General features: G+C 42.4%; 1 protein-coding gene across 3 annotated transcripts in view; it reads left to right on the top strand.

The window, feature by feature from the left end:
* LOC118207803 (FYVE, RhoGEF and PH domain-containing protein 5-like) overlaps positions 1-16,374 on the top strand; it is a 49,600-nt gene that overhangs the window by 11,360 nt on the left and 21,866 nt on the right. For all 3 annotated transcript variants that reach the window (XM_035381857.1, XM_035381856.1, XM_035381855.1), the window contains exons 3-7: positions 5,779-5,908; positions 7,560-7,618; positions 8,126-8,156; positions 12,977-13,128; positions 14,006-14,162. In XM_035381857.1, the coding sequence (XP_035237748.1) occupies positions 5,779-5,908; positions 7,560-7,618; positions 8,126-8,156; positions 12,977-13,128; positions 14,006-14,162 (529 nt within the window). The remainder of the gene's footprint in view (positions 1-5,778; positions 5,909-7,559; positions 7,619-8,125; positions 8,157-12,976; positions 13,129-14,005; positions 14,163-16,374) is intronic.

Genomic DNA, 16,374 nt, shown 5'->3' with positions numbered 1-16,374 from the left:
TATGGTCAGTGGGTAAAACACGTTTATTGTTCTTTGGTATATCCCAAAGGACTTTAAATGTGTTATAAGAGGTTTGTAATGTTCTGTGTCTTGCTGGCATGTATTCCTGCCCAGCTGTGATAGTCGTGAGACTCCTTTCATACAAACCATCTTGTCTCTTAAGGCACATCATAAAAAATGTTGAAATGTGTCTTTATTTTGTGAAGGATATGTTATGTAATCTATTGGCTTGGAAGACCAAATTACCCTTTTTTTCCCAGTTTACAACAAAACATTTCCTTTCCTAAAACAAAACTGTGTAACATGGTTTGGAGTGGAGATCTCCAACCCATAGATAATCTGCATTTTCTGAGTAGAGGAGAGGTCAGTTTCTCTGTACTGGTTTATGGGTTTTGCCTGAACAGGTGTTGCAAAGGTCACTACATAGGTTTGCAGGTCTGAGCTGGACACTAGATTCATTGGTCGATGGATCTCCAGTGATGTGTTTAGACTCGGTGCTACATGTTATGGGATTTTTTGATTGGACAGGACTCTGGTCTATAGGTGTTTGCTTGAAAGCGAGTTGTAGGCGTCGGCGGGGAGGAAAGCCTGGGTGTGGGGCGAACTGCGCGTCAGCCGCGGTGAGGTCATTGCCAGGTCACCCCCAGAGAGGAAGGGGTCCTGCCCGTGAGCTTCCACTTCACTGTTTACAGGAAATGCGAGACAAGGGGACCTCTGTGACGGGTCGGAGGGGGACGGGGAGGGGGACAGGGTGTGGGAGGAATGGAGTTCCCAGACTCCCTTGCGGCCAGAGCAGAAGGCTGGGGCGTGGTGCTCTATCCCGCGCTAAGCGCTGTCACGAAGGGCTCGACTTTGAAAACACCAGAGGTTGTTTTTGCTGTCCCTCCCTGTTTGGTAAACAGAGAGAGCAGCCCCCCCCCACCCCTTCCTTATCCACAGCAGGTCTATGGCAGGTCTGCTTCGGCTATATGAAAGGAACAATTAACTGCCTGGACCTTTCATGAATTTTAGATCACACAGCTCTCCAAACTCTTTGAAATGGGAACAAATAGGTTTCTGGGTGTAATCATTTTTTATGTCCATTTGTAATTTGCTTCGTTAAATTTAGCTCAAGGCTATTATAAAACATTATGGCTGCAGAAGCTGTGAGTTCTGCTGTAATTGCTTTGCCTTAAGACTGCTGTCTAAAGTGCCTCAACTTTTCTGAAAGTCAGTGTAGTTGAGTGGAAATGATGTACAGGTTGGATCTTTAATGTGAAATGTATCCTGGAAACATGTATAAATTTCAAATGTGGCTATGTTGCTGAAGATCTAAAAACAAGTGCATGGTTTGGGATTCCATTCTGCAGTTTATAACAGCCATAGCAATAAGCTGCTGGCTTTAAATTTTACAGTGTAGGGAGTTGGAGGGGGGCATTTCAGTGACTGTGGGCATCATAAAATGGTCACTGCAGAATTAAGGCTTTAGGCATGCTTAGCAGTAATCTGTTAATGCACTCCCTTAGTGTGTCAGAATCCCCCTGATTATTCAGGTGATGGCAGTAACTTAAAGAGCAGCTACTGTAAACACTAATCCGATTTACTTAATTTACCATTAAAAGGCCTTGTGTTTACACCAAATATTTTATTCCAAACTGTGCCAGTGCCTAATGTGGCTGCCAGTCCCATAGGACAGCATGTAATTGGCCATTGCCATCTTTTTTTCTTTTCTTTTTTTTGCTATGGAGGCAATAGCTAAGAAACACCAGCTGGCAACACACAGTTGAAGTAGAATGTGTGCTTGTGTGAGGGACTTGCCGTGATGAGATGGGCCAACAAAAATGATTGGGCCAAATTTGTTGAAGAAAAGGAGGAATTAGGGAAACAAACAGAAAAAACCTGTGGTAATCTTATTATATGCTACCATGTAAGCCTCCTCTGCTTATGATTGACCATTAATGACCATCAAATGAACCCGGTATTACAGTTTCCGACCTATTATTCAGTTCCTTCATCTTCTAGTCTTTAGATCTTAGGCTTCAGTACCTTTTTGTGTTGCTGTCCCGTGTCTGTGCCCCCATTGAGAGGCCAGTATCATGTTACATTGACATGTCTTGAAGTGATTAAAGCTGGCTCTCCTATTCTGTCACAGTGTCAAAAAACGGCATCTGTTTTTACTTGCTTTAACGGCATCCTATGTGGAGAAATCCTTATGAAATAATAATTCACAAATTGATCAGACCCAAAGTAAACCATGCCATCAAACTCATTTACATTGCCCATCACACTGCCCATTTCTTACAGTCAGCATCTTTCATATCAAGGATGAATGGATATTCAGTGACAATGATTGATCAGTGAGCACAATAAATGAACAGCAAGCTTACCCCTTTTAGAATGACAGCTTCTGCTGAAAGTTCTACACTGTAGGGCCAGTACTGCTGGATTCCTAGAATACTTTACTGAATAAAATAATCAGATGTTCTAATTTCTTTGGCTTTGTATATTATAATTTTTCATCAATTTTGTGCTTCTACAACGGTGCTTTCCATCTGTGACCTGAAGTGATGGCATGTGAAGTAAATGGATGCCAGTGCTGTTGGAGCAGCATTTGCGAAACAGCGTAAATTAGCTCATAAAGTGAGCGAGCAAAACAGACCGTATGTCAAGGAAGCTGGGCTTTGTGCTATGCATGTACCCCCCTGCCAGGCCCCCACGAGCCCACGGGGACATAACCCACCCAGCTGAAAAGAACGAGGTGGAGAATGGTCTACGGTCACGCTGTGCTCTGTGAATCTTCAGTGCACATTAGCATACTCAAGGAGGGCCCCTACAGGGTGGCATCTGGGTAAGAATGCCCAGGGCGTTGTTCTGTGGAGGGGGAGGGGGGCAGTGGGGCGCAAGGAAAAAATATTGCTTTCCGACTGCAGGGGGTCCCTAGAAATTAGTTCATATCCTCTCATGAAAAGAGCTAGGTGGGTGGGTGGGTGAGTGAGTCGGGTTAGTGACGAGAGCGGCAGACCCTTTTCCTAAAATTCTTGCTGTGAGAGTTTATGGTATGTTTTTGCTTCAGATTATGTGCATAGACTGATGGCTGGGAATTGTGCAGGTGCGTGGGGAGTGAAACTAAGACCAAGTTTTATCTGACTGGCTCATTCACTCTCCTGCCATTTTATCCTCGTATTACCGAAACCATAATGGCCAGATACCGTAACAGCATTTTAACGCGGAGGAGCATAAATGCTAGCGATTTACCCACGTCATGTAACGCGCAAGTAAAGCTTTATGAAGAGCAGAGACTCGAGCGGGGCTCAGTCCAGCTGCTAAACTGGAAGGTTACGGCAGCAGTGGAAGATAAGCCTCGGGTGGTTGGGAGTCTGTAGATAATATCTTGAAGCATCGCTTGTGTGGTTCCATTGTTCCAGGCCGAACAAAGGTTTTTAATTCTCACAAGGGCCCAGCGTTTTATTGCACATTCATCATCAGAGAACCCGTCTGGCCGTAAATTCTGCGGTGAAAAATCGCTCTGGCTTTGATTAATGCACGGACTCCTTTATTTATTTATTTATTTATTTAGCAGGAGTGGTAACACCATGCTCTATAATTTACACGTCCCGTTGAAAGTGAAAAATAAAAACTTAAAAGGCATTGGTATGGGTGTCACACACACATCACATCTTTTGTCTCAGGTCTGGGGGGGTGGGTGGGTTTAAACTTTCTTAGCTCAAAGGCTCAAACCTTTATGACTGTGAATGACTCTCCATTAAGTGAAATATTACACAATAATCCTACTCCTAAAACATCTCTATGTGGTTATATATTGGATGTTTTACCAATTCGCTTTTACTTATGAAACCTTTTAATTTGATTACTGCCTCCTGAAACCATTTGCCTCTTGTGAATATAGAAGCCAGAAGTACTTCTCTGTATATTTCTATATCCATCAGTGTCTGAAAGAGAAGACTTAAGCAAATCAAGGAATAGGGAGATGGACACTATGTCCCGTTATTTCATGGTTTCTCAGTGGAGATTACTGGCTTAAAAAGCCACCATATTCCTTCACACATACACTACACTTCAGGGACAGGGGCACGAGATTACAGAGTGGTCCTGTCACAGGCTGACACTGTGGACACACAAAGTGAGCCCTGCTGGCAAAGCTGTGCCCGACTTCGTACAGAACGCTTTCTACCAGAGAGGAAGTAATGAGGCAAGACCACCATCACAATCTGCCTGGCATCTTGCAGTGGACGGGGGGACGTGGGGGTCTTGTGAAAGATTATAGCGACTCTGGCTGTCAGCGTGAAGCTCAGCAGGGTAACTTTTAACCTTCTGTACACGGTAGCGGGCGGAGCGCGAGCGAGGTCATCTGGCACTTCCTGGTCTGCTCCGCCCGGGTGGAGAAGAATCTGCTGCAGTCATCAGGAAATCTGAAGTGTCTTTGCAGACTCTCGCCCGGGCTTCTGTGCCCATCACCGGGGACAGAGAGACTTCACCTGGGCCTCTGCTCTCATTGTGTTCTCCCATCTCTCAGCCTCTGATCTGGGTGCTACTGTCTGCGCATTCTGGCCCCGCGTATCTGTCTTATCACTGCAGGAGAGGAGAGGAGGAAAAAGAGAAGGGTGGGACAGAGAGGGGAGAGATAGTGGGAGAAGAAAGGAGAAGGGATAGATATCCGCGATTAATGAGTGTAAGGGAGGAGAAGAGAGACAGGGAGAAGAAGGAGAGAAAAATAGACAGACTGGGAGAAGACAGAAGGGAAGTAAAGCACAAGAGACAGGAAAATGATAAGAGACCTGGTTTAGAGGGAGAGAAGAGAGGGAAAGAGATGGTGTGCTTTGTTACTGTTACAGCAATGAAGTTTAGGCAGCATTCGCATTAAGGAAAATACCACTGCTTCTGCCATTCCTGAAGGTCCTATAGTGTAGTGAATGCACATAAAATGCATTGCATTAAAATGTCTTCAGTGCATCTGGGAGAAGGGACCTCCCAGACCGAATCACAATGCGGATTTTGCTGCTTAATTTCAGAGGCGCATGTAACGTTATACACTCGGTATGTCATGTCGTTAGAAAGGTAGCTAAAGTGAAAATGCCAAAAGCAGAACTGTATAAAGTGTGGGTGTATTTTATTTGGATTTGAGAAATATAAATGAGTTTCCCGCCAAGACTGTACAGATGCAAACACAATAGATAAAATACAATAGTTAAAGTGTTTTATTTTTAGTTATCCAGCAAGCCAGTGTAATGACTTGGAGATTTGCGTGAGTTGGAGGGGGGATTTGAACCCAAGTCTATCACTTATCCAAAACATTTCAAAGGCAAATTCGCTACCCAGTAAGCTACGAGATACACATGCAGTTTGCAAAGTTTAGTTCTTTTAAACGCGCACACTTGTATTTCCATTTTGTGTCTGTATCCAATGTTTTTATTGGCTGATGTACCTAAATGTGCAAAGCGGAGATTCTTTTTGGGCCTGGAGAATTTATGATTGTAATCCGGCAGGAAAAAGAAGAAGGAAAAAAGGCAAAATCCCCTAAATCTGGGGCTTTATTGTGTGGATATGTGAAGTTGTTTGTGAATTATGTCTGTTGAAATGGTGTCAGAAGGTACAGAAGTTAATGTTCTTAAGGGCTGAGAGTCTGTGGTCATTGTGGTTATTTCTGTGGGGAACCCTGAAAAGTGCCAAACTCTCGGTGCAGTATAGGTATGGGAAATGCCACCCTGCCAAGGCGTAACTGGGCGGTCAGGTGTTCAGGTATTCGTTCTGTACTGATGTTGTTGGTCATGTTGTGTGCAGTGCCTATACGGAGCCTTACAAGGTGTGCCCTGTCGCCGTTGGACCATCAGAGGAGGTAGGAGGCGAGGATGACCAAGGACGCACCTCAGAGGAGGAAGAGGGAGGGACAGAACATAGTTATGACAGACAGGTGAGTAGCACTGAGGAATACCTGAAGAAGTCAATACCCATTCTACCGGTATCCAGAATCCAGGTACTCAAAACAAAACGCCACAGAGGAATGTCCACTAAAAGGTTTTGTTTTATTGCACACCACTGGGACATTCTTTGGTACAGTACTTGGGAAGCACTCGAAACAGCTACCGTTGAGAACAATTCCAAAATCCACATATCCTTCAAGTCATTTCCAAGATCATCTTCAAAACTTTTATTGAAATTATTGGACTGCAAGTGAAGTCCTTTCAATATGTGTTTTGCCTGGTCAGACAAAATCTACCTACCTAATTTTAATCTTGTTTATAATGACTCTCTGTTTGTGTTTTAACCAGCACTGACGGTATCACATAGTTTCCATAACATTGCATGGTTAGCAGTTTTTATAACAAATGCCAGGCAACAACAGTCCATCAGAAGCCCTGAGCCTGAAATGGCTGGACCTAAATCTCCCCCTCTGCTGTGTGGCCATTATTATCATGCTCCAAGGTTCATCCTTTGGTTATACAAACAGCCGTTTAGAACAACTACCGTTCAGACCCGCGTCATGTCACTTCCTCGTTTTTTCCATGAAAAACCTTCAGGGGCACAAAATACTTGAGCCCATCCCAGGAAAGCCCTCAGAACAAGAATACCATTCGAAATAAGAGCTACAAAACTTTAAAAAATATATTTGCATATATATATATATATATATATATATTGTGTGTGTGTGTGTGTGTGCAAGTATGTGTGCATGCATTTGTGCATTTGTTCATGCGTGCATGCAGTCTGGCCACAGTGGCATCAGAGACTGGCAGTCTTGGGTTTTTGAATTTGCAGATTCCCAAGATGTCAGGATGGATCTTACAAATTAACAAAAGGCATTTTTTAGTGGGCTGTACTGCATAATTGTGCTGACTTAGACTGGTAATTCTGGTGATTCTTTTTTAACAGTCTCTTATTGGATCGCAGCTGACCTGATATTGTCAAACAGTGCAATGCCAAAGTGTCTGGAGACAATAGATATTGATCTTTCTGCCCTTTTCACCTCATTGGTTATTTATCATGTGCCTTACATGAATCCTGGCATTTAATTTTCAGCCATAATTTAATGTTGCATGTTTTAGTTGGCTTTGCGTAAGCAGTCAGTGTTTCAAGCAGTAAGCCAAAATTTCCACGATCATGGTCATCATTTAGGCTCTTTGCAAATATTTCCACTTATATTGTATGCAAAAACATGCACATGACTGAGGTCATTTTTCCATGTTTGAATTATGTATACTTATATACTGCTGTTGCATAATTAAAGCCGGTGTACTTCCTCTAAATTGAAAATCCTACTGAAGAATACTTTTATTTTCATCTGCAACTCCTGTAAAGGCAATTAAATTAATCTTTATTTGTGAAAGAACTGTTTTATATGTTTTTTTGTAATATAATGTGTTATGTGAATAATAATATATGCAGATTCATCAGTATGGCATGATACCAGAGATCATTAAAATATTTCACCGTGAAGTAACCATATCGTTTAATGTTAAACCCATATCCGTGCCTGGTGTTCTCAGTTATTACATATGAAAACAGAGAGAAACGGATATAAATTCTGTTGAAATAATTGTTTTGCATTGGTTCCACGTTTACAGATTGATGGTCGATCCAGGGCATTCTATATTGCCAAAGAGCTGGTGGATACGGAGAAAGAGTATGTACCAATTTTATCACGTCACTGAAGAATTTTATGAAGCACACTGACATCATAATATTATCACCTTTCTGTAATATTGCAGCAATATCATTTCACAGTATGGTTTTCACAGGATGGTTTTGAGGACATTGTTTTGTACCTTTGTTTTTACTCCTGATTATACTGCTTTATTGATCCCCTGCAGCAGTAAAGTGGTGGCCTGGCATTGAATACATTACGTACATGCAAAATCTCAGTTCCTCTGGTTTATGTAGATAAAGTGGCCTGATACTGTTTAAAATTTGGTTATTTAATAGTTTTGCACTGAAATTCATACTTGTGTTTCGCTCTATACAGTTCGACCTTTAGCGTTATGATAATTGATTATTAATTTCACTGTGGTTTGAATCCAGTTTTTTTTTTTTCATTTATTTTCTATGTTTGAATCATACTGTTGTATGTAGTAATGGTCATACTAATCAGTGTATGGATGGTTGACAATGTTTTCTTGTTGCTTGTTTGCAGACATGTAAAGGGGTTGAAGCTGCTCCAGGAGGTAGGGATGCAATTGCAGAAATTTCACAGATGTGTCTCCCACTGTTTTCAATCGTGTGTCAGGATAATGTATCAATTCACTTTACGCATGGATGTATACAGATTGAACATATATACACTGCCTGACCAAAAAAGAAGTCGCACACTCTATTTTGTTGGACCGCCTTTAGCTTTGATTATGGTGCGCATTCGTCGTGGCATTGTTTCGACAACCGGGAGAGGGAGAGTCAAAGTCTTCTCCAGCACATCCCAAAGACTTTCAATGGGGTTAAAGTCAGGACTCCGGTGGCCAATTCATGTGTGAAAATGATTCCTCATGCTCCCAGAACCACTCTTTTCACTCTTTTTTTGAGCCCGATGAATCTTGGCATTGTCATCCTGGAATATGCACGTGCCATCAGGGAAGAAAAAATCCATTGATGGGATAACCTGGTCATTCAGTACATTCAGGTACTCAGCTGACGTCATGTTATTGCCGCATAACATTGCTGAGCCTAGACCTGACCAATTGAAGCAACCCCAGATCATAACACTGCCTCCGGAGGCTTGTACAGTGGGCACTGTCCAAAAAAAATCCAAACAGCGACTTTTTTTTTGGCCAGGCAGTGTAGTATTGCTGTTTTCGAAGGCGGCACTGTCAGATCCCTTGTTTTAAGAAATTGTTTTATAGTTCATTAGATTAAATTATCTGTAGATTTTAGTCCCAGTAGCAACTGATTTCCTGCAAAGTAATTGGTGTACAAAAGTAAACACAAATGCCTCCAATAATTGGTTTTTGGAAGATCTGAGAAATAAATTTTTGCATGACAATGGGAGATCTTTTACTTTATTTTCCTCACTGCCTGTCAGTCAATGTGATCCCTAATCATTCACCACCCAGGGGAAGTAGAAGGCCCTGCTGATTCTCACTTCATTTATATTGATGTTTATTTGAGGTGGTAGGTGTGTTGGTGTGTGTGTGTGTGTGTGTGTGTGTGTATCTGCGCATGCATACCGTTTGGCCGTGTGTGTGTGTGTGTGTTTATAGACATCTGTCAAATATAATTTTGTTGTCCAGAGTGAACAAGATATCACTGACTGTAAAAGCATTCAGAGAGTGTAGTCACTGTGTGTAGGAGTGCTCAGAGAATGTAGTCACTGTGTGTAGGAGTGCTCAGAGAGTGTAGTCACTGTGTAGGTGTGCTCAGAGAGTAGAAATATCACTGTGTGTAGGAGTGCTCAGAGAGTAGATATATAACAGTGTGTAGATGTGCTCAGAGAGTAGAGATATAACAGTGTGTAGGAGTGCTCAGAGAGTAGAGATATCACTGTGTGTAGGAGCATTGGAAGAGGAAGGAAATGGCTCAGAAAAAGAAGAGGTGACAGAGTCTTTTGGCTCTCCTTGGATAACTGTGTTGAGTGTTGGACTATTTTTGTTGAATTCCTAAAATTGTTTTGATGATTCATAAAGGTATTTGTCCATTAATATATAATCTGTTTTGTTCATTTTTGTTAAAAAAAATTATTAATGAAAGGTTTTATGACTTTAGTATGAGCCAGAACTGGAATATAAGATTGTTATACTGTGTACACTCTGAAGTGGCACAGTTTCTATTACTGGTGGCTGTTAATAGAATTGTTGTTCCAGCTCTCACAAAATGTGCTATGGTGTTAGTCATTCAGATGTGGTGTAGGGATCTGGCTTTTCACTGTAACAGTGAACTGTGCTGTCCTGCATCCTGTAAGTGGTTACAGAAGTTACTTTTTCATGACCCTTTTGGGTCAAAGACCGTACACCACCCCAGCTCCAACAGTGACATTTGCGGGAGTCCTTCGTCTGTGACTCCAGTCTGTTTGAACACCAAACCTGGACATCTCACATCTGCTTCCTAAAGCAAGGTACCAGGCGTTTCCTGTCACAGGGGGTGCCCTTTCCTCCCAAATAACAGGGAGGCCCATCTCAGAATACCTTTGAAGAGCATGTTAAGTAAGACCTGCATGAACCCTTAATCTTTAGCCAGAGAGTCCTGCGCATTGTAGTATGCCTTGAGAGTGACTTGGTGTCCACCATAGTTCAAGGCACATATGGAATACTAAATAAAAGCCGTGTAATATCTTAAGTTGCTGCTGGAGGGATGCTGCCACATGAACTTTACTGTTGTTTTCAGACTGTGTATTATTGTCCTGTTTTCTTCAAATAATCCAATTTAATTTAAAAATTATTTAAATCTTTTAGAAAAAGATTTTAAAAAAAATTTTATTTAAAAAATTATTTTAAATAAAATAAAAATTAAAAGAAAAGGAATCCTCCAATGATAATGCATTTTTATGAAGAGCTCCCCTTAATTAGCCATGCAGCAATGATGGAATCCAGTCATGTCATCAGTGACATCACTTCCTCAGGCATGCATCTACCTCTTTCTTTTCTTTTATGGTTTCTTTTCATTACTCGACGTGAAGCAGTGGCCTTTGGCTAGTTGTGTTTATCAGTGTTGTTTCAGCAGTAGGGGCTTCCTCTCTGTGACGTTGGTGGTCTGAAGAACTCCTTTAGCGATGTAGTGGTCTTTATCAGGGGTAATGTCTATCTAAGCATGCCCACGTCATTACTGGTGGTGTTGAAGGAGGTGAGTGAAGGAGAGGTCAGGGGAAACCCAACGCACCAGTCAGTCTGAAGTGCTGTTTGCAGTACAGCAGACAGCTTCCAATTTACTGTTCAGTTGATGCATAATGATACATGTCTATCACCCCCCTCCCAAAAATTATTTTTGAATAGATAGACTTGAATAAATATGCATGCAGTAAGATGGATCAATAAAGCGCCTGAACAAACAGTGATTCACAGGTGGTGGACCTAATAAGATCAGTGTTTATAATACCATATTGCCAAAACAGTGGTTGGCAGCTGTGGTCTTCAACATAGGGGGGTTCTTGATTACTTTCTGTTTTAAGTATTACCTTCATGGACCTTTATTTAAGTATCACTGGATCTAATTAAGGGATTGCCCATGATAAACTGACATAAGCTCCACAGAGATGATATACTCCTCCAGGCCCATAATGACCCCCAGTATAGTTTGGTTGTAGAGTCATGGCAGCAGTGTAGTGTAGTGGCCAGTGTAGTATGCCCAGAATGTAAGGTTGGAAGTGATGGTTCATTAGTATACAGCAGAGTAGAGATGTGATCAGGACAGCAGTGTGGAGTGGAGAGGAAAGTTGTGATGCATCCAGGAGTCATCCAGGGCTAGAGGCCCTGATATGCTCAATAAACAATGGCCTGTAATGTCAGTAAACATAAATCTGGAATTATGCTGTTTGCAGTTATTGTGGTTGGGTGTTAGTTACGCTGGGTGTATTTTACCACACAACTGCTAGTACAAGGAGATAAACTTTTTCATTGCTCTTTTTGCAGAATTGCCCTGTTAAAGTGTATTATGAGAGAGCAGATGTGCCATTCTCTTGTGTTCGTATCCTGTTTAATGCTCTGCTTCTACAACATTCACACTTTTTTCATGCCCTTTTTCATGTCCTTTTAAAGTCAGCTGGAAGTTTTTCTTTCATGTTACAACTCTAAATTTCAACTCATTCCAGAGACGTCAAACTAATATCTTGCTGTATTTATCATTTTGGAGGTCCTCTGAAAGATTTCTTAATATGATGGCATTTTAGATTAGTTAGGGTCATTACATAAATCTAATTTGGTGTATTTATGATATGGAGTAGAGTCCAATCATATGCTCCCTAACAGATGACCTCAATGTTCCCCAGATGATATTGTACTAAATGTGGCTAAATCCTCTGAAACATAAGTTTAAACAATCCTCAGTACTTTTATAGTAGTCCCTAGGACTGTAAAAGAAAGCTATTTATAAAATATCAATTCAGTGTAAATTTTCACATTGCACCACCTTGTGCATATCATTAGTGTCCCCATCTTTCTAATTATAAAAAGATAATGGTCAAGGAATGGCCATTTGGTAACAAAAATATGTTGAGAGTCATATAGCTCATATCGCATGAATAACCAGAAAATTCTCCTGTCGGTGTCTGGAATGTTCCAAGAAACACTCCCTCTCACGTGCATCTGAGACCACCGCCTGAGAGATTCTGAAGAAAACACACAGCCTATTGTTCTATTGTTTGGCCTGAGAAAAAGTAGAGACCATCCACCCATTCCCGAATGGGAAGTCGGGAGATTTTCAGCTTTTGTTTCCAAAAAACAAATGGGTCTCGGGCTGTTATAAAAACGTCACAGACCTGAGCTCCTTTTACCTTCGGTTATCAACAAATAAAGATTGATTAAGCTCTCCTTAGCGCTCCCTGCTCATGGGGGATGTGAAGTTAACGAAATATGAACAGGTTTATTCGTAATTAACCCACTGGGGTAGTTGGAAGGACAAAGTGGTATTTGTTTAAGTAATAATAACAATAATAACAGCGTGTAAACCTATATAACAGATTGTCAGGAGGACTGGCTCACAACAGCCGTTATTATTCTGTGTAAACTGACAATCTTAATCTTCTTACGAGAAAAGTGGAACAGGCTGTGGGAATGACTCTTCAGTGCAGATCCATCCCATGAGGGATGTTGAACATGTACTAAAATCTGTAAACATTTGAATAAAATTTATGCATTAAACCTCTGAGACATTTAAATGGTAAAAATGTTGGATCTATGACTGGTTGTGTGTGACACAGCGAGTGCCCCAGGTTCAGGGGCCCAGGTAAAGAGATGGGGCTGGCTGGCGGTAGTTTTTGTCTCATATGCAATGTAATTTATGGGTCATTCCCAGAGTGCTGCACTGTGAGCCCAGATAGAGGCCCCGCTCTCTCGTTTTGTGGCAGGATTTCAGGCAGACAGTGGGGGCCCCAGTGGGAGAGGAGGGGGAGCCAGCGCTGGAGGAGGAGAGACTGGAGGAGATACTCAGCAATCTTCCGGAGATCTACCAGCTCCACTGCCACATCCTCACTGAGCTGGAGAGCCGCATTGCACAGTGGTGAGAGGCCACACACACACACGCACACCCACACGCACACACACACGCTCGCACACACACACGCACACACATGCACACACACACACACGCACACACGCGCACACCCACACGCACACACACACACACACACGCTCGCACACACACACGCATACACACACACTCACACACACGCACACACACGCACACACACACACACACACACACATACAGTATGTTACACACACATATGTGTGTACACATACACTACCACACACACGCACACATGCACACACACGCATACACACACACTCACACACACGCACACACACGCACACACACACACACACACACACACATACAGTATGTTACACACACATATGTGTGTACACATACACTACCACACACACATGCAGACACACAATATACAGATCACAAATACAGCATGTGCAAATGTATGGCCAAACACAATGACACACACAAACACTCCAGCCTGTACAGTACTTAACCACTACAAATACAAGCACACACTCACTTCACTCCCATGTACAGTAACCCACAGAACACTTATGGATTCCACCATTCATACTTTGTTACTTTATGTCAACAAAGTGTCTACCACATATCACATGCAGCACCTCATGCAGTTTCCGGTGGGTAATTTAGTTTCCAAAGCAAGAAGCTTGTTTCAATCATCAGCCAAGCTTTTCAAGAACAAAGAGACATTCTCTGATGTGTATTAAAATAGCCCTGTATAGAAGCCTGAGGATAAACGTGTGCGCGTTAGAAAATGTCAGTACCCCAGAGAGACTATTGACCATGCACTGTACACAATGAAGGTCATCATCTGTGATTCTCATTAGTTTTGATCATCCATCCAGTGTCTTTATCACTCTTTCAGGGATGAGAGCCAGCGGGTTGCTGATGTCATCTTGTCGTGCCGGGCGGAGTTCTCTGTCTTTGCACCTTACATGGCCCATTATGACCGGAGCGTGGCCCTATTGGAGGAGAGCTGCCAGAACAGCCCCGCCTTCGCCTCCATTGCCAGGCAGTTTGAGGTGAGGATCATGTCACCATTTTGACAAAAAAACTAATCTGAGGCTATGTCTGAGTATGAAAGTCATATGCAACTTTTATTCTCAAAAATCGGCAAGAGCACTGCTTTGGACATGGCCCAAGATTACTTTCCCACAATATAATCTAGAGTTCCACTGAAGCTGTGCTACATCATATTGTGCATACACGTGTATGCTGTATGTGCATAAACTCAAGATGAGGGCTTTTTTGGCCACTGCAGTGCGCCAACAGAACAAGATTTTGCAACCAACCCAAGCACAACCCTGAGTTTGTTGGCATTTGAGCGTTCCACCTGTTAATCCCTGTCTGTGAAATTGAATGTGTGGGCAGTATTTGTGCACAATATAGAACATGGTTCTTTTGGACTATATACATAGTCAGTGCATTGTGGGTAGTGTAGTGTCCTTGTGTATGCCTGCAGAGGTGCATTGGGAAGACCAGCTGGGCTTGGTTAAGCAAGGTCAATTTGACAGAGGCAAACTGATTTTCCTCTTTACCACTGATCTTGAGTCTAGACAGAGATAGGAAGCCAGCATTGTGGATTAATATTTAAGGAAGTGATTATGTTGGGTTGTAATTTAAGCATGATTGCTTCCATTTCTTGAGAAAACAGTTTCATAGTGATCAATAAGCCCATTTCTCATTATTTTGCTGCAGTTGATCCTCTCTGTTGCACACAGAAAGTTCTTGATACAGTTGAGTTGCTTTGGATTTATACATTCAGGCCAGTGGTCTGGTCTGATTATTGGTCTGGTGACCTCATTTTGTCCAGTCAAGCATCTGGATAAATTCACACAGCTATTCCAAACACTGGGCCAATTATGTACAGGGTGTTCCAGACAATGAAATCATCTCTTGTTTAGATCCAGGCAACAGCATAGCCGGTGTACCGGAAACTGTGGTTCTTCCTGTTCCCGCTGCCTTATGTAACATGGTGAAGCCGAGTCAAGCGGTGAAGACCTTTATGTGACTCACAAAGCAGCAGAAATGACCTGGAGTACAAGGGCACGGGCCAAAAGGTCAGCTGAACATCACAGGAGGCCGTGCGGTACAGGCGTGCCCAGTGTGAGGAAAGGGGTCTGAATAACGTTTCAAACGCCGCCGTCTGTCTGCTTCCTGTTAGCCATGTGATGAACGGACACGGCGCGGTGTTCGATTATCACTTCCTCAAGAATGATGCGTTGTTTTTATGTCATCACATTAAGTGTTCTGCAGTGCCAGAGCTGCGATCTGCTGCCTGGAAGTCCAAACTGCTGTAATACGTCACGTCTGCTGCAGGAACAGCTCGCAGAACATAATTCAGCACCGTTATCAGCCCCAATATGGGATAGCACATAATCACCCTTACAGTACAATGATCCATGAGCTAAACTAAAATTAATACTGTCTCAAGCTCTTTGTCTGAAGTCATAGCATTTCTCTGCTGCAGTACAGATCTTTGTGGATTAGTTATTACATGTGAACCACAGGGGTAAAATTCAATAGGAGGTCATTTGACATGATACATTATTTAATTTATAGGATATTGATGCGGTGAATGCATGCTATGTACAATGAGCCCACTTTCAGGACTATGCAGTTTAACTAGAAGTGAGTGTAGAGGTTATGGCTTTCATTCGGTTATTCGGCTTTTTATCTCAATTACTTGGCTGTTTCTTGTTGACAAGAACAAAAACTGATTGTTTACTCGTTTAAAATGTATAGCCGGGTGGATCCTAAATGTTTGTATTCCTCTTGTATCTGCTCTGTTACAGTATTAGAGAGGGGTGCAGTGCGCATATAAAGTGAGGATGTGAAGGTGCTTTTGGAGTGTAATTCTGTTGTGGGGGCAGGGGCGACAGTGATGGAGTGTTTGTATGGGATGATTGTATCACTTGAGGAACCAGATAGGATCAGAGGAGCTGCAGACACTCTGTGTTTACACTGCCTTTTATTTATGAGCTGACTGCTGGAATCTTATTGTGTTAACATGGTATCACCCCCTTCCCCCTCCCCACGAGGGGTAAGTGTTTGTATTCACTTAAGTGGGTTTGTTTGTGTATGCTTTTCTGTGTGTATGTGTGCCTATATTTTTATTTGTGTGCGTGCTTGCGTGTGTGCATGCGTATGTGTGTGTATGTGTGTGTGTGCGTGTGTCCGTGTGCTTGTGTGTGTGTTTGCGTGTGTGCATGCGTATATGTGTGCGCGTGTGTG

The sequence above is a fragment of the Anguilla anguilla genome, chromosome 11, assembly GCF_013347855.1.
Source record: "Anguilla anguilla isolate fAngAng1 chromosome 11, fAngAng1.pri, whole genome shotgun sequence".
Classification (NCBI taxonomy): domain Eukaryota; kingdom Metazoa; phylum Chordata; class Actinopteri; order Anguilliformes; family Anguillidae; genus Anguilla; species Anguilla anguilla.
This window is presented reverse-complemented; position numbering and strand designations above follow the sequence as displayed.